Here is a 16,118-nt window from a genome sequence, read left to right on the forward strand (position 1 = left end):
ATCTAAGTCATTTATAACGTTATTTATTTATGAATTCTGTCAGCGTCTTCCTCTCTTGCAGAAGCAGCGTCCGAAGAGAAACCCCCCCTTCAGGGGTTGCTGAAGTGCCTGAAGGATCTGGTGACCCTGCAGTCTGGCCGTGGCCCCCAAACCCCCCTCAAGGCTTCCATAGGGAGGCAGCCACGGACCCCTGGATTTGGGCGATGGGGAGGCAGGAGTGACTCATTACCCATCCAAGGTAAGTCTTGATTTTCACGGACAATCCCCATCGTACCAGAATTTTTGATTCTCCTCAGACACCTACCTTCTGTTCTGGGACCAAACACAGCCCCCTCCCCAAAACAAATAGAGGTGATCCTCAACTTACGACCACAACTGAGCCCAACATTTCCATGGCTAAGCAAAACACTTTTTTTCGCTCCATTTTATGACCTTTCTCACCACGGCAGTTAAATGAGTTTCCTGCAGGGGTGTCGTCGGTAACCCGGTTGTTAAGTGAATCCGGCTTCCCTCTTGACTTCACTTGCCCGAAAGTCACAAAAGGGGATCAGTGTGACCGTCGTAAATAGGAATCATTTGCCAAGCATCTGAATTTTGATCACGTGACCACTGGGAATGCTGCAGCGGTTGTGAAGTGTGAAAAAGGGTTGTCGGCCCCTTTTTTTCAGTGCTGTTGTAACTTCGACCGTCACTAAATGAACTGCTGTAATTCGGGGACTTCCTGTAGTTAAGGCTCACTGCCCTAATTTTTGTTTTCAGTGTGCATTGCAGGAATTTCACTCTAGAAAATAGTAACACAGACTCCTACAGACAAAAGGATGTATTTATAAATTTCAGGAGGGAAAATGATGCACAGAATAATAAAATAAAATAAAATAACAGAATAAAAGAATAGCCGAATAACCAAATAACAGAAGAGTGACAAAAGGCTCTAAGAGAGTAACAGAATGACAGAATAATAACAGAATGACAGAATAGCAGAATAACAATTACACAATTATAACCAAATTACAGAATAACAGAATAGTGGAACGATGAAATGACAGAAAATATTGATTTAACTAAAGGAGTTAGACAAGGGTGTCCACTTTCTCCACTTCCATTTATTTTATCGTTAGAAATATTATTGACAAAAATCAGAGAAGATCAGGAGATAAAAGGCTTAAGAACCAAAAAGGAAGAATACAAGCCTTCACTGATGATATGGTATTCATTTTGGAAGAGCCATTAGAGACCGGCCTCAAACTGATTCAAAAAATTGAGGAATTTGGTGAAGTAGCGGGACTCAAGATAAACAAAAATAAATCTAAATTAATAACAAAAAATCTTACCCAAAGTCAAAAAAATGAATTGGAATACAAAATCAAAATAAATATAACTAAGAAAATAAAATACTTAGGGATTTGGCTTACAGCAAAGTGCTCATCAATTAAGGAGGACAATTACGATAAAATACTAAATAATATAAAAAAAAGATTTGGATAATTGGAAAAATCTACAAATTTCATTATTGGGCAGAACCGATTAAAATGAATATTTTGCCGAAAATTTTATTTCCAATTTCCAAGTCATTCCAACAAAATTAGGGAAAACATTCTTTCAAGAGTGGAATAAATTAATTACTAAATTTATATGGCAAGGGAAAAAAGCTAGGATTAAACTAAAATTATTGCAAGACACAAATGATAAAGGGGGCTTGGCTTTACCAGATTGGGAATTATACTACCAAGCATCAATTATCACATGGCTAAAAGATTCGATGGAATTGGAAAATAAAAGTATTGTAGCAATAGAAGATCACAATATGCAAGTGGCGTGACATTCATTCCTTTGGGATGACAAATACAAAACACATAAATATTTTCAAACACATATAATTAGGAATGCTCTGCTACAGATTTGGGAAAAAATAAAACAAAAACATTATACAAGAATCCCAATGTGGCTATCTCCAACAGAAATAATGAAACACCCAAATTTATTAGATGTAGGCAAGATAATTAGATACGAGAAATTAGTAAATATACAGGGAAATTTGAGAACAAAACACAAACTGGAAAAAGTGATAGGTATAGAGGTACAGAGGTGGGTTTCAGCAGGTTCTGTCCAGTTCTGGAGAACCGGTAGCAGAAATTTTGAATAGTTTGGAGAACTGGTAATAAAAATTCTGACTGGCCCCACCCCCATCTATTCTGTGTCTCCCAAGTCCCAGCTGATCGGGAGGAAATGGAAATTTTGCAGTAACTTTCCCCTCGGAGTGGGATGGGAATGGAGTTTTTACAGTATCCTTCCCCTGCCACGCCCACCAAGCCACACCCACAGAACCGGTAGTAAAAAAAATTGAAACCCACTACTGGGGAGGTAGATTGGTGGACTTACACACAAATACAATCAAGATACATAAAAAAATCACACGAAATTCAAAGAGAGCAGCAAGAACTGGATAAAATTGTACATGGAACAGAGTTAAAATTAATCAGTAAAATATATGGATACCTATTGCGATATAAAATGGAAAGTGGTTAAAGAAACAATGATCAAATGGGCAAAAAACTTCAGATACAATATAGAATTGGAGAAATGGGAAAAAATGTGGAGAACAAATACAGAAATGACGATGTCCGCGGCATTCAAGGAAAACCAGTTGAAAATGTTTTATAGATGGCACTTTCCACCTGCAAGGCTTGCTAAGATGTACCCGAATATCTCCACATTATTTTGGAAGTGTAAAAAGATATATGGAACGTATTACCATTTATGGTGGACACGTCCAAGAGTGAAAAAATTCTGGGTTAAAATTAAAAAGTGGCTGGAAGAAATAACTAATCAACATATAGACTGGAGACCAGAGACCTTCCTGCTGGGAATATTCAACATGAAATACAGTAAAGAAATAGGATACCTAATTCTACGTATAATAACAGCTGCCAGAATAGCAGACACACAGAAGTGGAAAAACGAGAATATACCAACGGAGGAGGAAGTGATAAAAAGAAATCTTGGAATGTGCTGAGAAGGATAAACTAACAAAGGCGTTAAAAGAAAAAGAAGAGTCGGAATATTACATAGTATGGAACAAATTGTATAATTGGCTAGAGACTAGAAATACCAGATGATGAAAAAAGGTGAAAAGCTTATATATACATGTATATAAAATGGCAATGTATGAAAGAAAATGAATAGTTAGAAGGATAGATAGGATAGAAGATAAAAAGAAACGAGAGAACGTGACAAGAAAGAAAATTATAATTAAATGAAACGAGAGGGGGAATAAGGATGTAAACATGAGAAGAATAAGGAAACGAAGCTGATGTAAAGAAGGAATATATGTTTTATGTTAATGTATGTTATGTATTGTTGTTCTTTTTTGTTAAAAAAAAAAGAACAGTAGCGGAGTTGGAAGGGACCTTGGAGGTCTTCTAGTCCACCCCCCCGCTCAAACAGGAGACCCTCCTCCCCTCCCCCTCCCCTCCTCAGAATAAGTTTTTCACACTTATGACCGTTGCAGAATCCGATAACCACATGATCAAAATTCATATCCTTGGCAACTGATTCATCCTTAAGACGGTTGCAGTATCCCGGGGCCACATAGTTCCCGTTTGCGACCTTCTGACCAGCAAAATCAACGGGGAAACAAAATTCACTTAACAACCAGGTTCCTAACTGAATCCACCAATATTGTTCACTTAACAACCCTGGCAAGAAAGTTCGTCAACTGGGGCAACCTTCCCTCAACCAATGTTTCACTTAGCAACAGAAATGGTGGGCTCAATTTTTTTTTTATTTGCATTTATATCCCGCCCTTCTCCGAAGACTCAGGGCGGCTTACACTACGTTAGCAATAGTCTTCATCCTATTTGTATATTTATATACAAAGTCAACTTATTGCCCCCAACAATCTGGGTCCTCATTTTACCTACCTTATAAAGGATGGAAGGCTGAGTCAACCTTGGGCCTGGTGGGACTTGAACCTGCAGTAATTGCAAGCAGCTGCTTTTAATAACAGACTGTCTTAGCAGTCTGAGCCACAGAGGCCAATTGTGGTTGTACGTACTGCCTGCATTTTTGAACTTTTCTCCATGGGCATGTGGAAGGTGTAGGCTCTCTTAGGGTTGCTGAAACATCAGCCTGTTTTACAAACCTGTGTTAATATGTTATTATTAAACAGTTGTAAAATAATAGAGTGGTGCAGTGGCCTAGAGGTGGAGCTCTCACCTCACAATCAGGAGGCTGTAAGTTCGATCCTAGGTAGAGGCATATATTTCTCTCTGAGCACAATGAGAATATATTTGCTGAACAAAATTCCGCATTGGCGACAGGAAGGGCATCCAGCCACTCAAATACTCCGTTCAGTTGCCCAGACTCCACCCCACAAGGGATTGTTGTTATTGTTAGTTGCGAAGTCGTGTCCGACCCATCGCGACCCCATGGACAACGTTCCTCCAGGCCTTCCTGTCCTCTACCATCCTCTGGACTCCATTTAATCTCACGCCGACTGCTTCAGTGACTCCATCCAGCCACCTCGTTCTCTGTCATCCCCTTCTTCTTTTGCCCTCCATCTTTCCCAGCATTAGGCTCTTCTCCAGGGAGTCCTTCCTTCTCATTAGGTGGGTTTATGCATAAACCCCAAGGGATTATGGGGTTGTTAAAAGATAATAACAACGACGATGATGATGATGATGAAACAATTGTAAAATGATCTCATGCCCGCCGAAATGAACTCTTTTCAACTTTCCCACGCGGTCACTGTTAGAATTAAGGCATGGGGTTTCTCAGCGAGGTTTTTATCTCTGTGTATCTAAATTTTAATTCCTACCTGACTAGGTGGCTCAGTGGCTAAGACACTGAGCTTGTCGATCAGGAAGGTCGGCAGTTCGGTAGTTCGAATCCCTAGTACAGGTCTCCGGCTTGAGCAGGGGGTTGGACTAGATGACCTCCAAGGTCCCTTCCAACTCTGTTACTGTTACCTATTGATCCTGTCTGCAGTTAAAATGGAAGCTTCCGGAGAGGAGCTGGGGGTCTGCAACCCCAAAGGAGGACCTGGGTCTTCTGTGGCAACCAGGGGGGATCCCTCCATCCCCCAGCCTGAAGGAAGCAGGAGACCAAATTCCTCAGGTGGAAAAGAGGAAGAGAACTTTCCGGCAGGTACATGACTTGCCAGTAGCACTGTGGCTGCCGATCACAGATCCCATCTTGCTAGGTGCAGTTTCCTGGCTGCCGAGGAGGGGGGGCTTTGGTAGGGAAGGGGTTTTTCTGTCTGCTCTTGTCTCTGGCAAAGCCAGAATTAAGGGCAGTGTTTGTGGGTGTCTGCAGTCAAAACGGAGCAGGAGACCAGCAGCTTCCCCCATCAGGACCTCAAAGGAGACCTTGCACTGGTGGTTGTCCGTGAAAGTGGGAGCCCAGAGAAGACCCAAGAGCGATCCGGCATCTTACCGATTCGTGGTAAGCGTCCAGATCTGGTTTTGGGGTTGAGTTTCATGGGTGACCTGAAACATTGGGAGAAGGGGAGATGGTTGGGAAGGAATGGAGAGAAGGAGGGAGGGAGGGAGGAAGAGGCAGAGAGAAAGAAGGAGAGAAAAAAGAGTAAGAAAAGGAGGAGAGAGAAAGGAAAGAAGGAAAGAAAGGAGATATAAAGGAAAGAAAAATAAAAGGGAGAAAGGGGCGAAGGCAGGGGAGAAAGAATGAAGGAAAGAAAAAAGAGTAAGAAAAGAAGGGGAGAGAAAGGAAAGAAGGAAAGAAAGGAAAGGAAAAGGGAGAGAGGGGGAACGAAGGAAGGAAAAGGAGAAAGAATAAAGTAAGAAAAGGGGGAGAGAGAAAGGAAAGAAAGATCAAGGAAAGGAAGAAGCCTCTTCCACCCCCCTCTAAGTCCCTGCAGTAGAGATGCTTTCATTTTACTCCTTTCCCCAGTTAAATCCGAGGAAGACCACCCCCTACAAGGCCACGGGGACGTCTTGGAAGAGAAGAGCTACCACCACTTTGGCCAGCCAAGGAGCAGCTTGTCACCTGGGTCCAAGCTGGGACTATGGGTCCCGTATTCGGCTGGTAAGGCAAAGACCATTTAGGGTGAAGTCTGGGGGGGGGGGGCACAGCTCTGGTGGTGGGAAGGCTGTCGACTCTACCCCACAATTTTGCATTCTGTGTTTGAGTGATTGTGGCCAAGGTTGAGCTGGGGAGATGAAGAAGAAGTCAAGATTGATCTGGGGAGGGCAAGAAGAACATCTGAGCTAAATTAGGGTAGAGGGCATTTTGGGGGTCAAAGAGGTAGACAGAGACACTTCAGCAGGCAGTGGGAGACCTCCTCTAGGTGGCTCTGAGAAGAAGCAGGAAGTGTTGGGAGTTTCAATCCTAGGAAGTCCAGAAGGGAAGCCAGACCCGGGCCAGATGTTGGAGAAAGAAGGATGGAAGGAGCCGGTTCAGAGGTTCCTGCCCAGCCTAGGTGTACATAGTGAGGGCTTCTCTGATACCCATCCCTGAGGGACAGGTTCCAAGCGTGGTTGTCCGATGATGATGATGCCAAGGTCTTTGGTGATCTACCTTGAGCTCCTCCTCCTCCTCCTGCCTTCCTCCTTCCTTTTTTCTCCTTCCTCCTTCTCCTTCTCCCAGAGTGGAGCCCAGCCACCAGTCCTCTCCATGGCTTGCTCAACTGCCTGAAGGACATCCCCGTACCGAGACCACCGCCCACCCAAATCTTGCCAGGGAAACGAGGAGCAACAGGGGAGAAGGAGAGACGAAGAGGAGGAAGGCAAGGACGCTTTGGTAGGCCAAGGGTTGGGAGAAGATGGTGAGCCTCAACCAGATAACAAGGGAAGAGTTCCCCAACCTTGGCAGTTTCCAGGAAGGTGGACTTCAGCTCCCAGAATTCCACAGTAGCCATTGATAAGAATTCTGGGAGTTTAAGTCCACTCACCTTCAATTCACCAAGGTTGGGGGACTCCAAGCTATTTAGAACATACATAGGGAGGTCTACTCCGTCCCACATTTCCAAATTTCAGCCCCAGCCATGCATCTCATTCTTCCCCAGATGTTGTGTTCCAACTTCCATCATCCCATCCCATCACCCCATCACACGGGCAGCTGCTAATCTGTAAACCAGGTTGGTTGAATATTTGATTCCCAAAGAGAGACACGGAAGCTCCCGAGAGCCCGGGTTGAGTGGGGAGGGGTCCTTAAGCGACCTTGGGAACAGCGTCTTCAACCAGAGCTTGAAAGTAACCCTAGGTCCCTTCGACTCCTGAACCCAGAGACCGCCTGCCTCTTCCTCCTTTCCTTGTCTCTTGCCAGGCCCACCATCCGATACTTGTCCTGCCCAACAATCAGAAGCTGGCCTCAGGGAAAAGCCAGCTCAGCAATCCTTCCTGCCCCAGGGATATGCCAATGGGCACCACGAGAGACAGCTGTCAGGGCGGAAAGTGGAGACAGTGATGGGGCAGAAAGGTAAGTTCCATCAACAGGAGAAGCCTTGAAGATCCAGCTTGTTCAATGGCCTGTTTTTATCTATCATCTGTCTATCCATTCTCCCTCCTTCCTTCCCCCCTTCCCTCTCTCTCATCTATATCTATCTATCTATCTATCTATCATCTATCTATCTATCTATCTATCTATCTATCTATCTATCTATCTATCTATCTATCATCTCTCTCTCCATCCATCCGTCTCTATCCATTATCTCTCTATCATCTCTCTCTCTCTATCATCTCTCTCTCCATCCATCCATCTCTATCCATTATCTATCATCTATCTATCTATCTATCTATCTATCTATCTATCTATCTATCTATCTATCTATCTATCTATCATCTCTCTCTCCATCCATCCATCTCTATCCACTCTCTCTCTTCTGTTTATCATCTACCTACCTACCTACCTATCTACCTACCTACCTACCTATCTACCTACCTACCTATCTACCTACCTATCTACCTACCTACCTATCTATCATCTCTCTCTCCATCCATGCATCTCTATCCATTATCTCTCTATCATCTATCTATCTATCTATCTATCTATCTATCTATCTATCTATCTATCTATCTATCTATCTATCTATCTATCTATCTCTGTCTATATCTATCTATCCATTGATCTGTCTCATTTATATCCTGGCTTTATTAATTATATTGATACCTTGAGGTGGTGAACATCCTTAATACCTTTTCCTCCTCCTATTTTTCCCACAACAACCACTCAGTGAGCTGGTTGAGCTGAGAAAAAGTGACTGGTCCAAAGTCACCCAACCAGTTTCCCTGCCTGAAGCGGGACTAGAACTTACTGACTGTTGATTGGCCCTCAGCCAGCACAAATATCCCACAATGAATCCTTGGTCCTAGGAGAAAACGGCATCAGGGTTGTTTCACATCTTTGAAGGACAATCTTGTTCTGAAGACTTGTCCATCGAGTCTGTTCAATTGGTCTGCTGGATATCTACCCTAGCTTTACTCCAGGAACAATTGTCCCATTGGCATTTTCCCCTACAACAGCAACCCTGCGAGATAGGCTAGGTTGATTACCCAGAAGTCACAAGGAAGTTTCTTCCTTGAGACTGGACTTAAACCCCATTGGTCTCAGTTCTCCTTTAGTGGGTCTTCTGCTGATGTTCCTCCTCCGTTCCTCACAGATCTTGGAATCATGAAGGAGCGTCCTCCAAGTGTCCACGTCCAGCCCGTGTCCCCTGCTGTCAGTTCATCGTCGGTCAGCAGCTCCCCAGATTGTGTTCCCTGGTGGACTCCAGAACCTGTCAGATGGAGGAGGAAGGAAGATGGTGAGGTCCTTCTTGGTCTGGGATAGAGAGGTAGACCCTGACCCTTCAAGAGCTGGGACATCTTGGTGTCCATCTCTTGGCAGAACATCTCTATGGGCCAAGAGTTGTGGTTGGGATCTCGAGCAGGGATGACAGTGAGGGACATTGGCAACCAACTCAAAGGTCTTCACAATCAACCACTGTGATGGGCTTTCACCACTGGTCTTGGCCATGGTTGCTTGGCCTATTTATCTACCTGTCTTCTACAGAGCTCAGCCAAGCCCAGAGTTCTTTGCAAAGCCTCAGGAAGAGGTTCAAGGAGACCCCATTGAGTTCCCCCAACCAGGCTTCTTCGCCAGCTATCAGCAGCTCCCCGAATGCTCTCCAAAGATGGACGTCGGGGCCAACGCAGCGGGCAAAGAGAGAGGAAGGTGAGAGGGTTGGGGGCTCAGGTCTGGTGTGTTTCTGGTTGCCATGCTGACCTAAGGACCCCCAACTCTGTAGGACTCGGTCAAAGCAGCAACCCCTTGCAAGGCCTGGAGAAGTGCTTGAAGGACATCCAGAACCAGCGATGGTCCCCGGCCATCACTTCCTCCATCCACAGCTCGCCGGACAGACTCCACCAGTGGACGCCAGAGCCAGCGCCGTGGGCCAGGAGGGAGGGAGGTGAGAGATAGCTCCGTGCCCCACACTCCCCAGTGGGATGCTTTCACAATGGGGAAAGGGGAAGGAAGTCCAATCTTCTGGGAATACTCCTCTGGGGTGACCTGTTCTTGGTTCTGTCACCACAGTGTCTATGGGTAATGGAGTAGGAAAGATCAAATTGATCTCAGCTATAATTCTTCTCTTTTTTTTAATTGAAAAAGTTTTACAAATAGAAAAAAATTTTTTTTTAACAATTATTCCCCCCCTCCACCCTCCCCCCCTCCCTTCCCCTTCCCTCCCCCCCCCGAGACTTCCCAGAACAAAATACAGAGTATAAAATCTAACAATCATAAACTAAAATACAACAAAAACCATAACCCATAGTCTTTCCTCCCCTTTGCACCCTTAACTCCCCTTTCCCAATTAAACTAATACATTAATATAATACAATTCCTAGATTCACTCATAAGCTATTTGATACTTTTTAGTCTGGTACTTATTTTGAATATAGTCAATCCAACTTCTCCATTCCAATATGTATCTTTCTTGAAAATAGTCTTTCAAATACGCAGAGATTTTAGCCATTTCTGCTAAGTTTGATACTTTAAATGTCCATTCTTCAATTGTAGGTAAATCTTTCTTCCAATATTGCGCAACCAAGAGTCTTGCAGCTGTTATTAAATTTAAAATCAATTTAGTCTCTATTACAGTACATTCCGTAATTATGCCCAATAAAAACAACTGTGGAGTAAATTTTATCTTCTTTTTCAAAATATTCTGTATAATCCACCATATTTTAATCCAAAAAGCTTTAACTTTTTTGCAAGTCCACCATACATGATAATAAGTAGCATCCTCACAATCACATCTCCAACATTTGGGTTGCACATGCGGATAAATACATGCCAATTTTTTAGGATCTAAATGCCATCTATAAAACATTTTATAAAAATTTTCTCTTAAACTTTGTGCTTGTGTAAATTTAACATTTCTAACCCAATTTTTTCCCCACATTTCCAACATTATTAGGTTGCTGAATGTTTTGTGCCCATTTTATCATACAATCCTTAACTAATTCCGTTTCTGAATCTATTTCTATCAATACATTATACAACTTCGTAATATGCATTTGACTTTGATCTCTGATTTGTTTTACCAAATTTCCCTCATTTTGCATGATACCCGTTTTCTGGTCTATTCTCCATCTGGCTTGCAACTGTCCATACTGAAACCATGTATAATTTATCCCTTCTTCTCTCATTTTATTTAAAGATTTTAATTGTAATTTACCCTTTTCTACTGTAAGAAGTTCCTTATTAAGTAACCACTTCCAGTTTTTGTTCTATATTTATATTCTCAATCATATGTCTGGGAATTGCCCATATTGGTTTCTTGTAATCTAACTTATATTGATATTTCTTCCACACCCTTATCAAAGCGTTTCTAAGAATATGGCTTTTAAAAGTCTTGTCCACTTTCTTATTATATAGTAAATAGGCATGCCATCCATATAACAAATCATAACCTTCTATATTCAGAATTCTTTCCTCTGTTAAGTTAAACCAATCACTAATTAATGAAAGAACAACTGCTTCATAGTACAATTTCAAATTAGGCATTTTTTAAATCCCCTCTTTCACGTATATCTTGCATTATTTTTAACTTTATTCTCGGTTTTTTACCCATCCAAACAAAATTACTAATCCCTTTTTGCCATTCCTGTAAGTTTGCATCCTTTTTAAGTACTGGTATCATTTGAAACAAAAATAAAAACCTAGGCAAAATGTTCATTTTTATTGCTGCTATTCTTCCCAACAAAGATAATTGTAACTTCTTCCAGTTCTCCAATAGCTATAATCCTTCTTGTCTGTCCTTCCGTCCATCCATATATCCATCTGTCCATCCATCCATCCATCATCTCTCTCTCTCTCTCTCATCTACCTACCTACCTACCTACCTACCTTTTATCTATCTTATATTTATCTACCTATCTACCTACTATCTATCTATCTATCTATCTATCTATCTATCTATCTATCTATCTATCTATCTATCTATCTATCTATCTATCTATCTATCCAGAAATGGGCTGCACATACTTTAACAACTGGTTCACTGAAAATGTGAGCCCACACGTACGCACACTTTGCGTGCAACTCCTAAAACAAGGCTTTTTCAATGGGGGCAGCTTCCTGCACACCTGCTAGGTCAGCCACAGTTAGTAGAATGGGAGAGGTGCGCAAATCAGCTTGGCTGCAGGGTGGGGCGAGGAAGCCGGAAAGTGAGATATCTAGGACTGGATAGTGTCAGGGCGGGTGAGTGAGGCCAACCAGTGCTCGTAACTACCGGTTCCGGTGAACCGGTCTGAACCTGCAGCAGTCTGTCTGTCTGTCTATCTATCTATCTATCTATCTATCTATCTATCTATCTATCTATCTATCTATCTATCTATCATCTATTTCTGTGTCTATCATCTATCTAAGCTATCCATCCATTCAGCCATATTGGACTTAATTCTTACTAACAGAGATGAAATGATAGAAGGTGTTGAAGCTACAGGAACCTTTGGGGCAAGTGATCACGCAATACTGGAATTCAACATTATGCAAACACAAGTAGTAGAACAAAGTCAAACTAGAGTCTTGGACTTCAAGAGAGCTAATTTCAATAAACTTAGAGAGAGCTTGAGAAGGATTCCATGGATGAGAATCCTCAAGGGGAAAACAACTCAAGAAGCTTGGGAAATTTTGAAAAGTGTGATTATAAAAGCCCAGTCTAGCACAATATCAATGAAGAAGAAAAATAATAGATCTCAAAAGAAACCAGCATGGATGCATAAAGAACTATCTGACAAATTGAAAGACAAAAAGGACAAATATAAAAAGTGGAAAGAGGGGCAAATAACTAAGGCAGAATATCAGCAAATAGCCCGAGCCTGTAAAGATGAAGTGAGGAAAACTAAGGCTCACAATGAACAAAGGCTAGCAGCAAAAGTAAAAAATAACAAAAAAAAGCTTCTTCCAACATGTTAAAAACAAGAAAAAAGTCAAGGAAACAATTGGCCCATTGCTGGGAGAAAGTGGCAAGAAGGTGACAAGCAACAGGGAGAAAGCAGATCTACTTAACTCATTTTTTGCATCTGTCTTTACACAAAAGGAAAAAACAATCCAACCTATCAAAAACAGCACCACAAAAAACAGATTAGGAACACAAGTTAAAAATAGGGGGGGAAATGGTAAGTGAACATCTGTCTACCCTGGATGAGTTCAAATCACCAGGACCAGATGGATTATACCCCAAGGTTCTGATGGAACTGGCAGACGTGATCTCAGAACCACTGAACTATATCTTTCAAAGATCCTGGAGCACAGGGGAGCTGCCAGAGGACTGGAAAAGAGCTGATGTAGTTCCCATCTTCAAAAAAGGAAAAAAAACAGATCCAGGAAACTACAGACCTATCAGTCTGACCTCAATACCGGGGAAGATTCTGGAAAAGATAATCAAGCAACGAATCACCAAACACCTAGAAGCAAACAAAGTAATAACCAAAAGCCAACATGGGTTTGTCAAAAACAGATCATGCCAGACTAATCTTATCGCATTCTTTGACAAAATGACAAAATTAGTAGACCAGAGGAATGCTGTCGATATAATTTACTTGGACTTCAGTAAAGCATTTGATAAAGTAGACCATAACCTACTACTAGATAAAGTAGAAAAATGTGGGTTAGACAGCACCACCACCAGATGGATTCGTAAGTGGCTGCCCAACCGCACTCAATGTGTAGTCCTCAATGGAACTACATCCACATGGAGGGAAGTATGCAGTGGAGTACCCCAAGGCTCTGTTTTAGGCCCAGTATTCTTCAACATCTTCATCAATGACTTGGACGAGGGGATAGATGGGGAACTCATCAAATTTGCAGATGATACCAAGCTGGCAGGAATAGCCAACACTCCAGAAGATAGGCTCAAGTTACAGAAAGATCTTGACAGACTTGAACACTGGGCGTTATCTAACAAAATGAAATTCAACAATGAAAAAAATAAGGTTCTACATTTAGGCAAAAAAACCCAAAATGCACAGGTACTGTATATGTGGTATCTTGCTCAATAGTAGTAACTGTGAAAGGGATCTTGGAGTTCTAGTGGATAACCATTTAGATATGAGCCAGCCGTGTGCAGCAGCTGCCAAAAAAGCCAACACAGTTCTGGGCTGCATAAACAGATGGATAGAATCAAGATCACGTGAAGTGTTAGTACCACTTTATAATGCCTTGGTAAGGCCACACTTGGAATATTGCATCCAGTTTTGGTCGCCACGATGTAAAAAAGATGTTGAGACTCTAGAAAGAGTGCAGAGAAGAGCAGCAAAGATTATTAGGGGACTGGAGGCTAAAACATATGAAGAACGGTTGCAGGAACTGGGTATGTCTAGTTTAATGAAAAGAAGGACCAGGGGAGACATGATAGCTGTGTTCCAATATCTCAGGGGTTGCCACAAAGAAGAGGAAGTCAAACTATTCTCCAAAGCACCTGAGGGTAGAACAAGAAGCAATGGCTGGAAACTAATCAAGGAGAGAAGCAACTCAGAACTAAGGAGAAATTTCCTGACAGTGAGAACAATTAATAAGTGGAACGACTTGCCTGCAGAAGTTGTGAATGCTCTAACACGAAGTTTTAAAGAAAATATTGGATAACCATTTTATTTATTTATTTATTTATTTAAATTTTTATACCGCCCTTCTCCCGAGGGACTCAGGGCGGTGTACAGCCAAAATAAAAACAGCAAGTATACAAAGTTAAAATATCAATTTAAAATACCTATTCCATAATGGCCGAATTAAAACCGTCAGATTGACCTAACCTAAAATACCCCATATAAAATTACAAAGGATTAAAACTTTAAAATTTAGAATTTAAAAAAATCAGTCCAATCCCGCTTGAATAAATAAATGAGTTTTTAATTCCCGGCGAAAGGTCCGAAGGTCAGATATTTGGCGTAAACTGGGGGGAAGGTCGTTCCAGAGCGTAGGTGCTCCAACAGAGAAGGCCCTCCCCCTGGGAACCGCCAGCCGGCATTGCTTGGCGGATGGCACCCTGAGAAGACCCTCTCTGTGAGAGCGTACGGGTCGATGGGAGGCATAAGGTACCAGCAGGCGGTCCCGTAAGTACCCAGGCCCTAAGCCATGGAGCGCTTTAAAAGTGGTAACCAAAACCTTGAAGCGCACCCGAAAGACCACAGGTAGCCAGTGCAAACTGCGCAGGAGCGGTGTTACCCGGGAGCAATGAGGAGCTCCCTCGATCACCCGCGCAGCTGCATTCTGGACTAACTGGAGTCTCCGAGTGCACTTCAGGGGTAGCCCCATGTAGAGAGCATTGCAATAATCCAGGCGGGAAGTGATGAGAGCATGAGTGACCATGCATAAGGCATCCCGGTCCAGAAAGGGACGCAACTGGCGGACCAGGCGAACCTGGTAAAAGGCTCTCCTGGAGACGGCCGCCAAATGATCTTCAAACGACAGCCGTCCATCCAGGAGAACACCCAAGTTGCGTACCCTTTCCATTGGGGCCAGTGACTCGCCCCCAACAGACAGCTGCGGTTGCAGCTGACTGTACCGGGGTGCCGGCATCCACAGCCACTCCGTCTTGGAGGGATTGAGCTTGAGCCTGTTTCTCCCCATCCGGACCTGTACGGCTTTCAAGCACCGGGACAGCACTTCGACAGCTTCGTTGGGATGGCCTGGGGTGGAAAAGTACAGCTGAGTGTCATCAGCGTACAGTTGATAACTCACCCCGAAGCCACTGATGACCTCACACAACGGCATTTGTCTGAAATGGTGTAGGGTTTCCTGCCTGGGCAGGGGGTTGGACTAGAAGACCTCCAAGACCTCCAACTCTGTTGTTGTTGTTGTTGTTGTTATATCTCTCTTACATCTCTCATCTTTGTCTTTCTATCTGTCCATCCATCCATCATATCTCTATATCTATCTACTTCTCTCTCTCTCTCTCTCTTTCCATTCATTCTATCTCTCTGTCATCTCTCTCTCTCATCATCATCTCTCTCTCTCTGACATCTGTGTATCATCTAACAAACCCTTTGGGGGGGGGGCACTGTCATAACTTGGAACTGTTGCTAAGTGACCCATTATAAGACAAGGATGCCTTGCAAAAAGGAATGGTGGAGTGTGTGTGTGAACTATGCGCTTCCAGCAGTAGCAGCAACTCACCTTTTGCAAACAGGAGGAAGCCACCTGAGGGTCCCACCACTTCAGGGCCTGGAAAATTGCCTGAAAGAGATTGCCCCAAGTAGAGAGTTCCTCGTGGCCTCCAGCACTGCGGGGCGTAGCATCTGCACTCCGAAGCGGCCAGGAATGGAGGAGACTCACTCACCAAGGCCGTGGTCTGCAGGTAAAGAGGGAATTTGGGAGAAGTTCTGGTTCCGGAGGTCATTGAGAGCTTGGCCTAATGGCTATCATCTAGTCTTCTGTGATGACCAGAGAATCGAGGTTGGATATGTGGGCAGGAAGATGGAATTCTACTGTGGTTGCCCTCAAGTTGTCTTCCTCAGCTCTTGTGGTGCAACAAACCAGCATTTCACAGCCTTAACCACCTTCAGATGTGTGAACTACAACTCCACCGTTGAAGTCCACCAATTAGATAGATAGACAAACAGACGGATGGAAAGGGGTAGATTATAGATACAATGGATGGAAGGATTGATGGATTATAGTAG

General features: G+C 43.1%; 1 protein-coding gene across 6 annotated transcripts in view; it reads left to right on the plus strand.

The window, feature by feature from the left end:
- Positions 1-16,118, plus strand: part of KRBA1 (KRAB-A domain containing 1) — a 53,175-nt gene that overhangs the window by 15,573 nt on the left and 21,484 nt on the right. For 3 of the 6 annotated variants that reach the window (XM_058179276.1, XM_058179281.1, XM_058179278.1), the window contains 11 exons: positions 62-238; positions 4,987-5,145; positions 5,314-5,442; positions 5,908-6,042; positions 6,604-6,756; positions 7,022-7,093; positions 7,282-7,434; positions 8,615-8,758; positions 9,007-9,168; positions 9,242-9,403; positions 15,626-15,793. In XM_058179276.1, coding sequence (XP_058035259.1) covers positions 62-238; positions 4,987-5,145; positions 5,314-5,442; positions 5,908-6,042; positions 6,604-6,756; positions 7,022-7,093; positions 7,282-7,434; positions 8,615-8,758; positions 9,007-9,168; positions 9,242-9,403; positions 15,626-15,793 — 1,614 coding nt within the window. The remainder of the gene's footprint in view (positions 1-61; positions 239-4,986; positions 5,146-5,313; positions 5,443-5,907; positions 6,043-6,603; positions 6,757-7,021; positions 7,094-7,281; positions 7,435-8,614; positions 8,759-9,006; positions 9,169-9,241; positions 9,404-15,625; positions 15,794-16,118) is intronic. The other 3 variants (XM_058179277.1, XM_058179279.1, XM_058179280.1) reach the window with 3 other exon arrangements.

Source organism: Ahaetulla prasina, chromosome 4, assembly GCF_028640845.1.
Source record: "Ahaetulla prasina isolate Xishuangbanna chromosome 4, ASM2864084v1, whole genome shotgun sequence".
In the NCBI taxonomy this organism is placed as follows: Eukaryota; Metazoa; Chordata; class Lepidosauria; order Squamata; family Colubridae; genus Ahaetulla; species Ahaetulla prasina.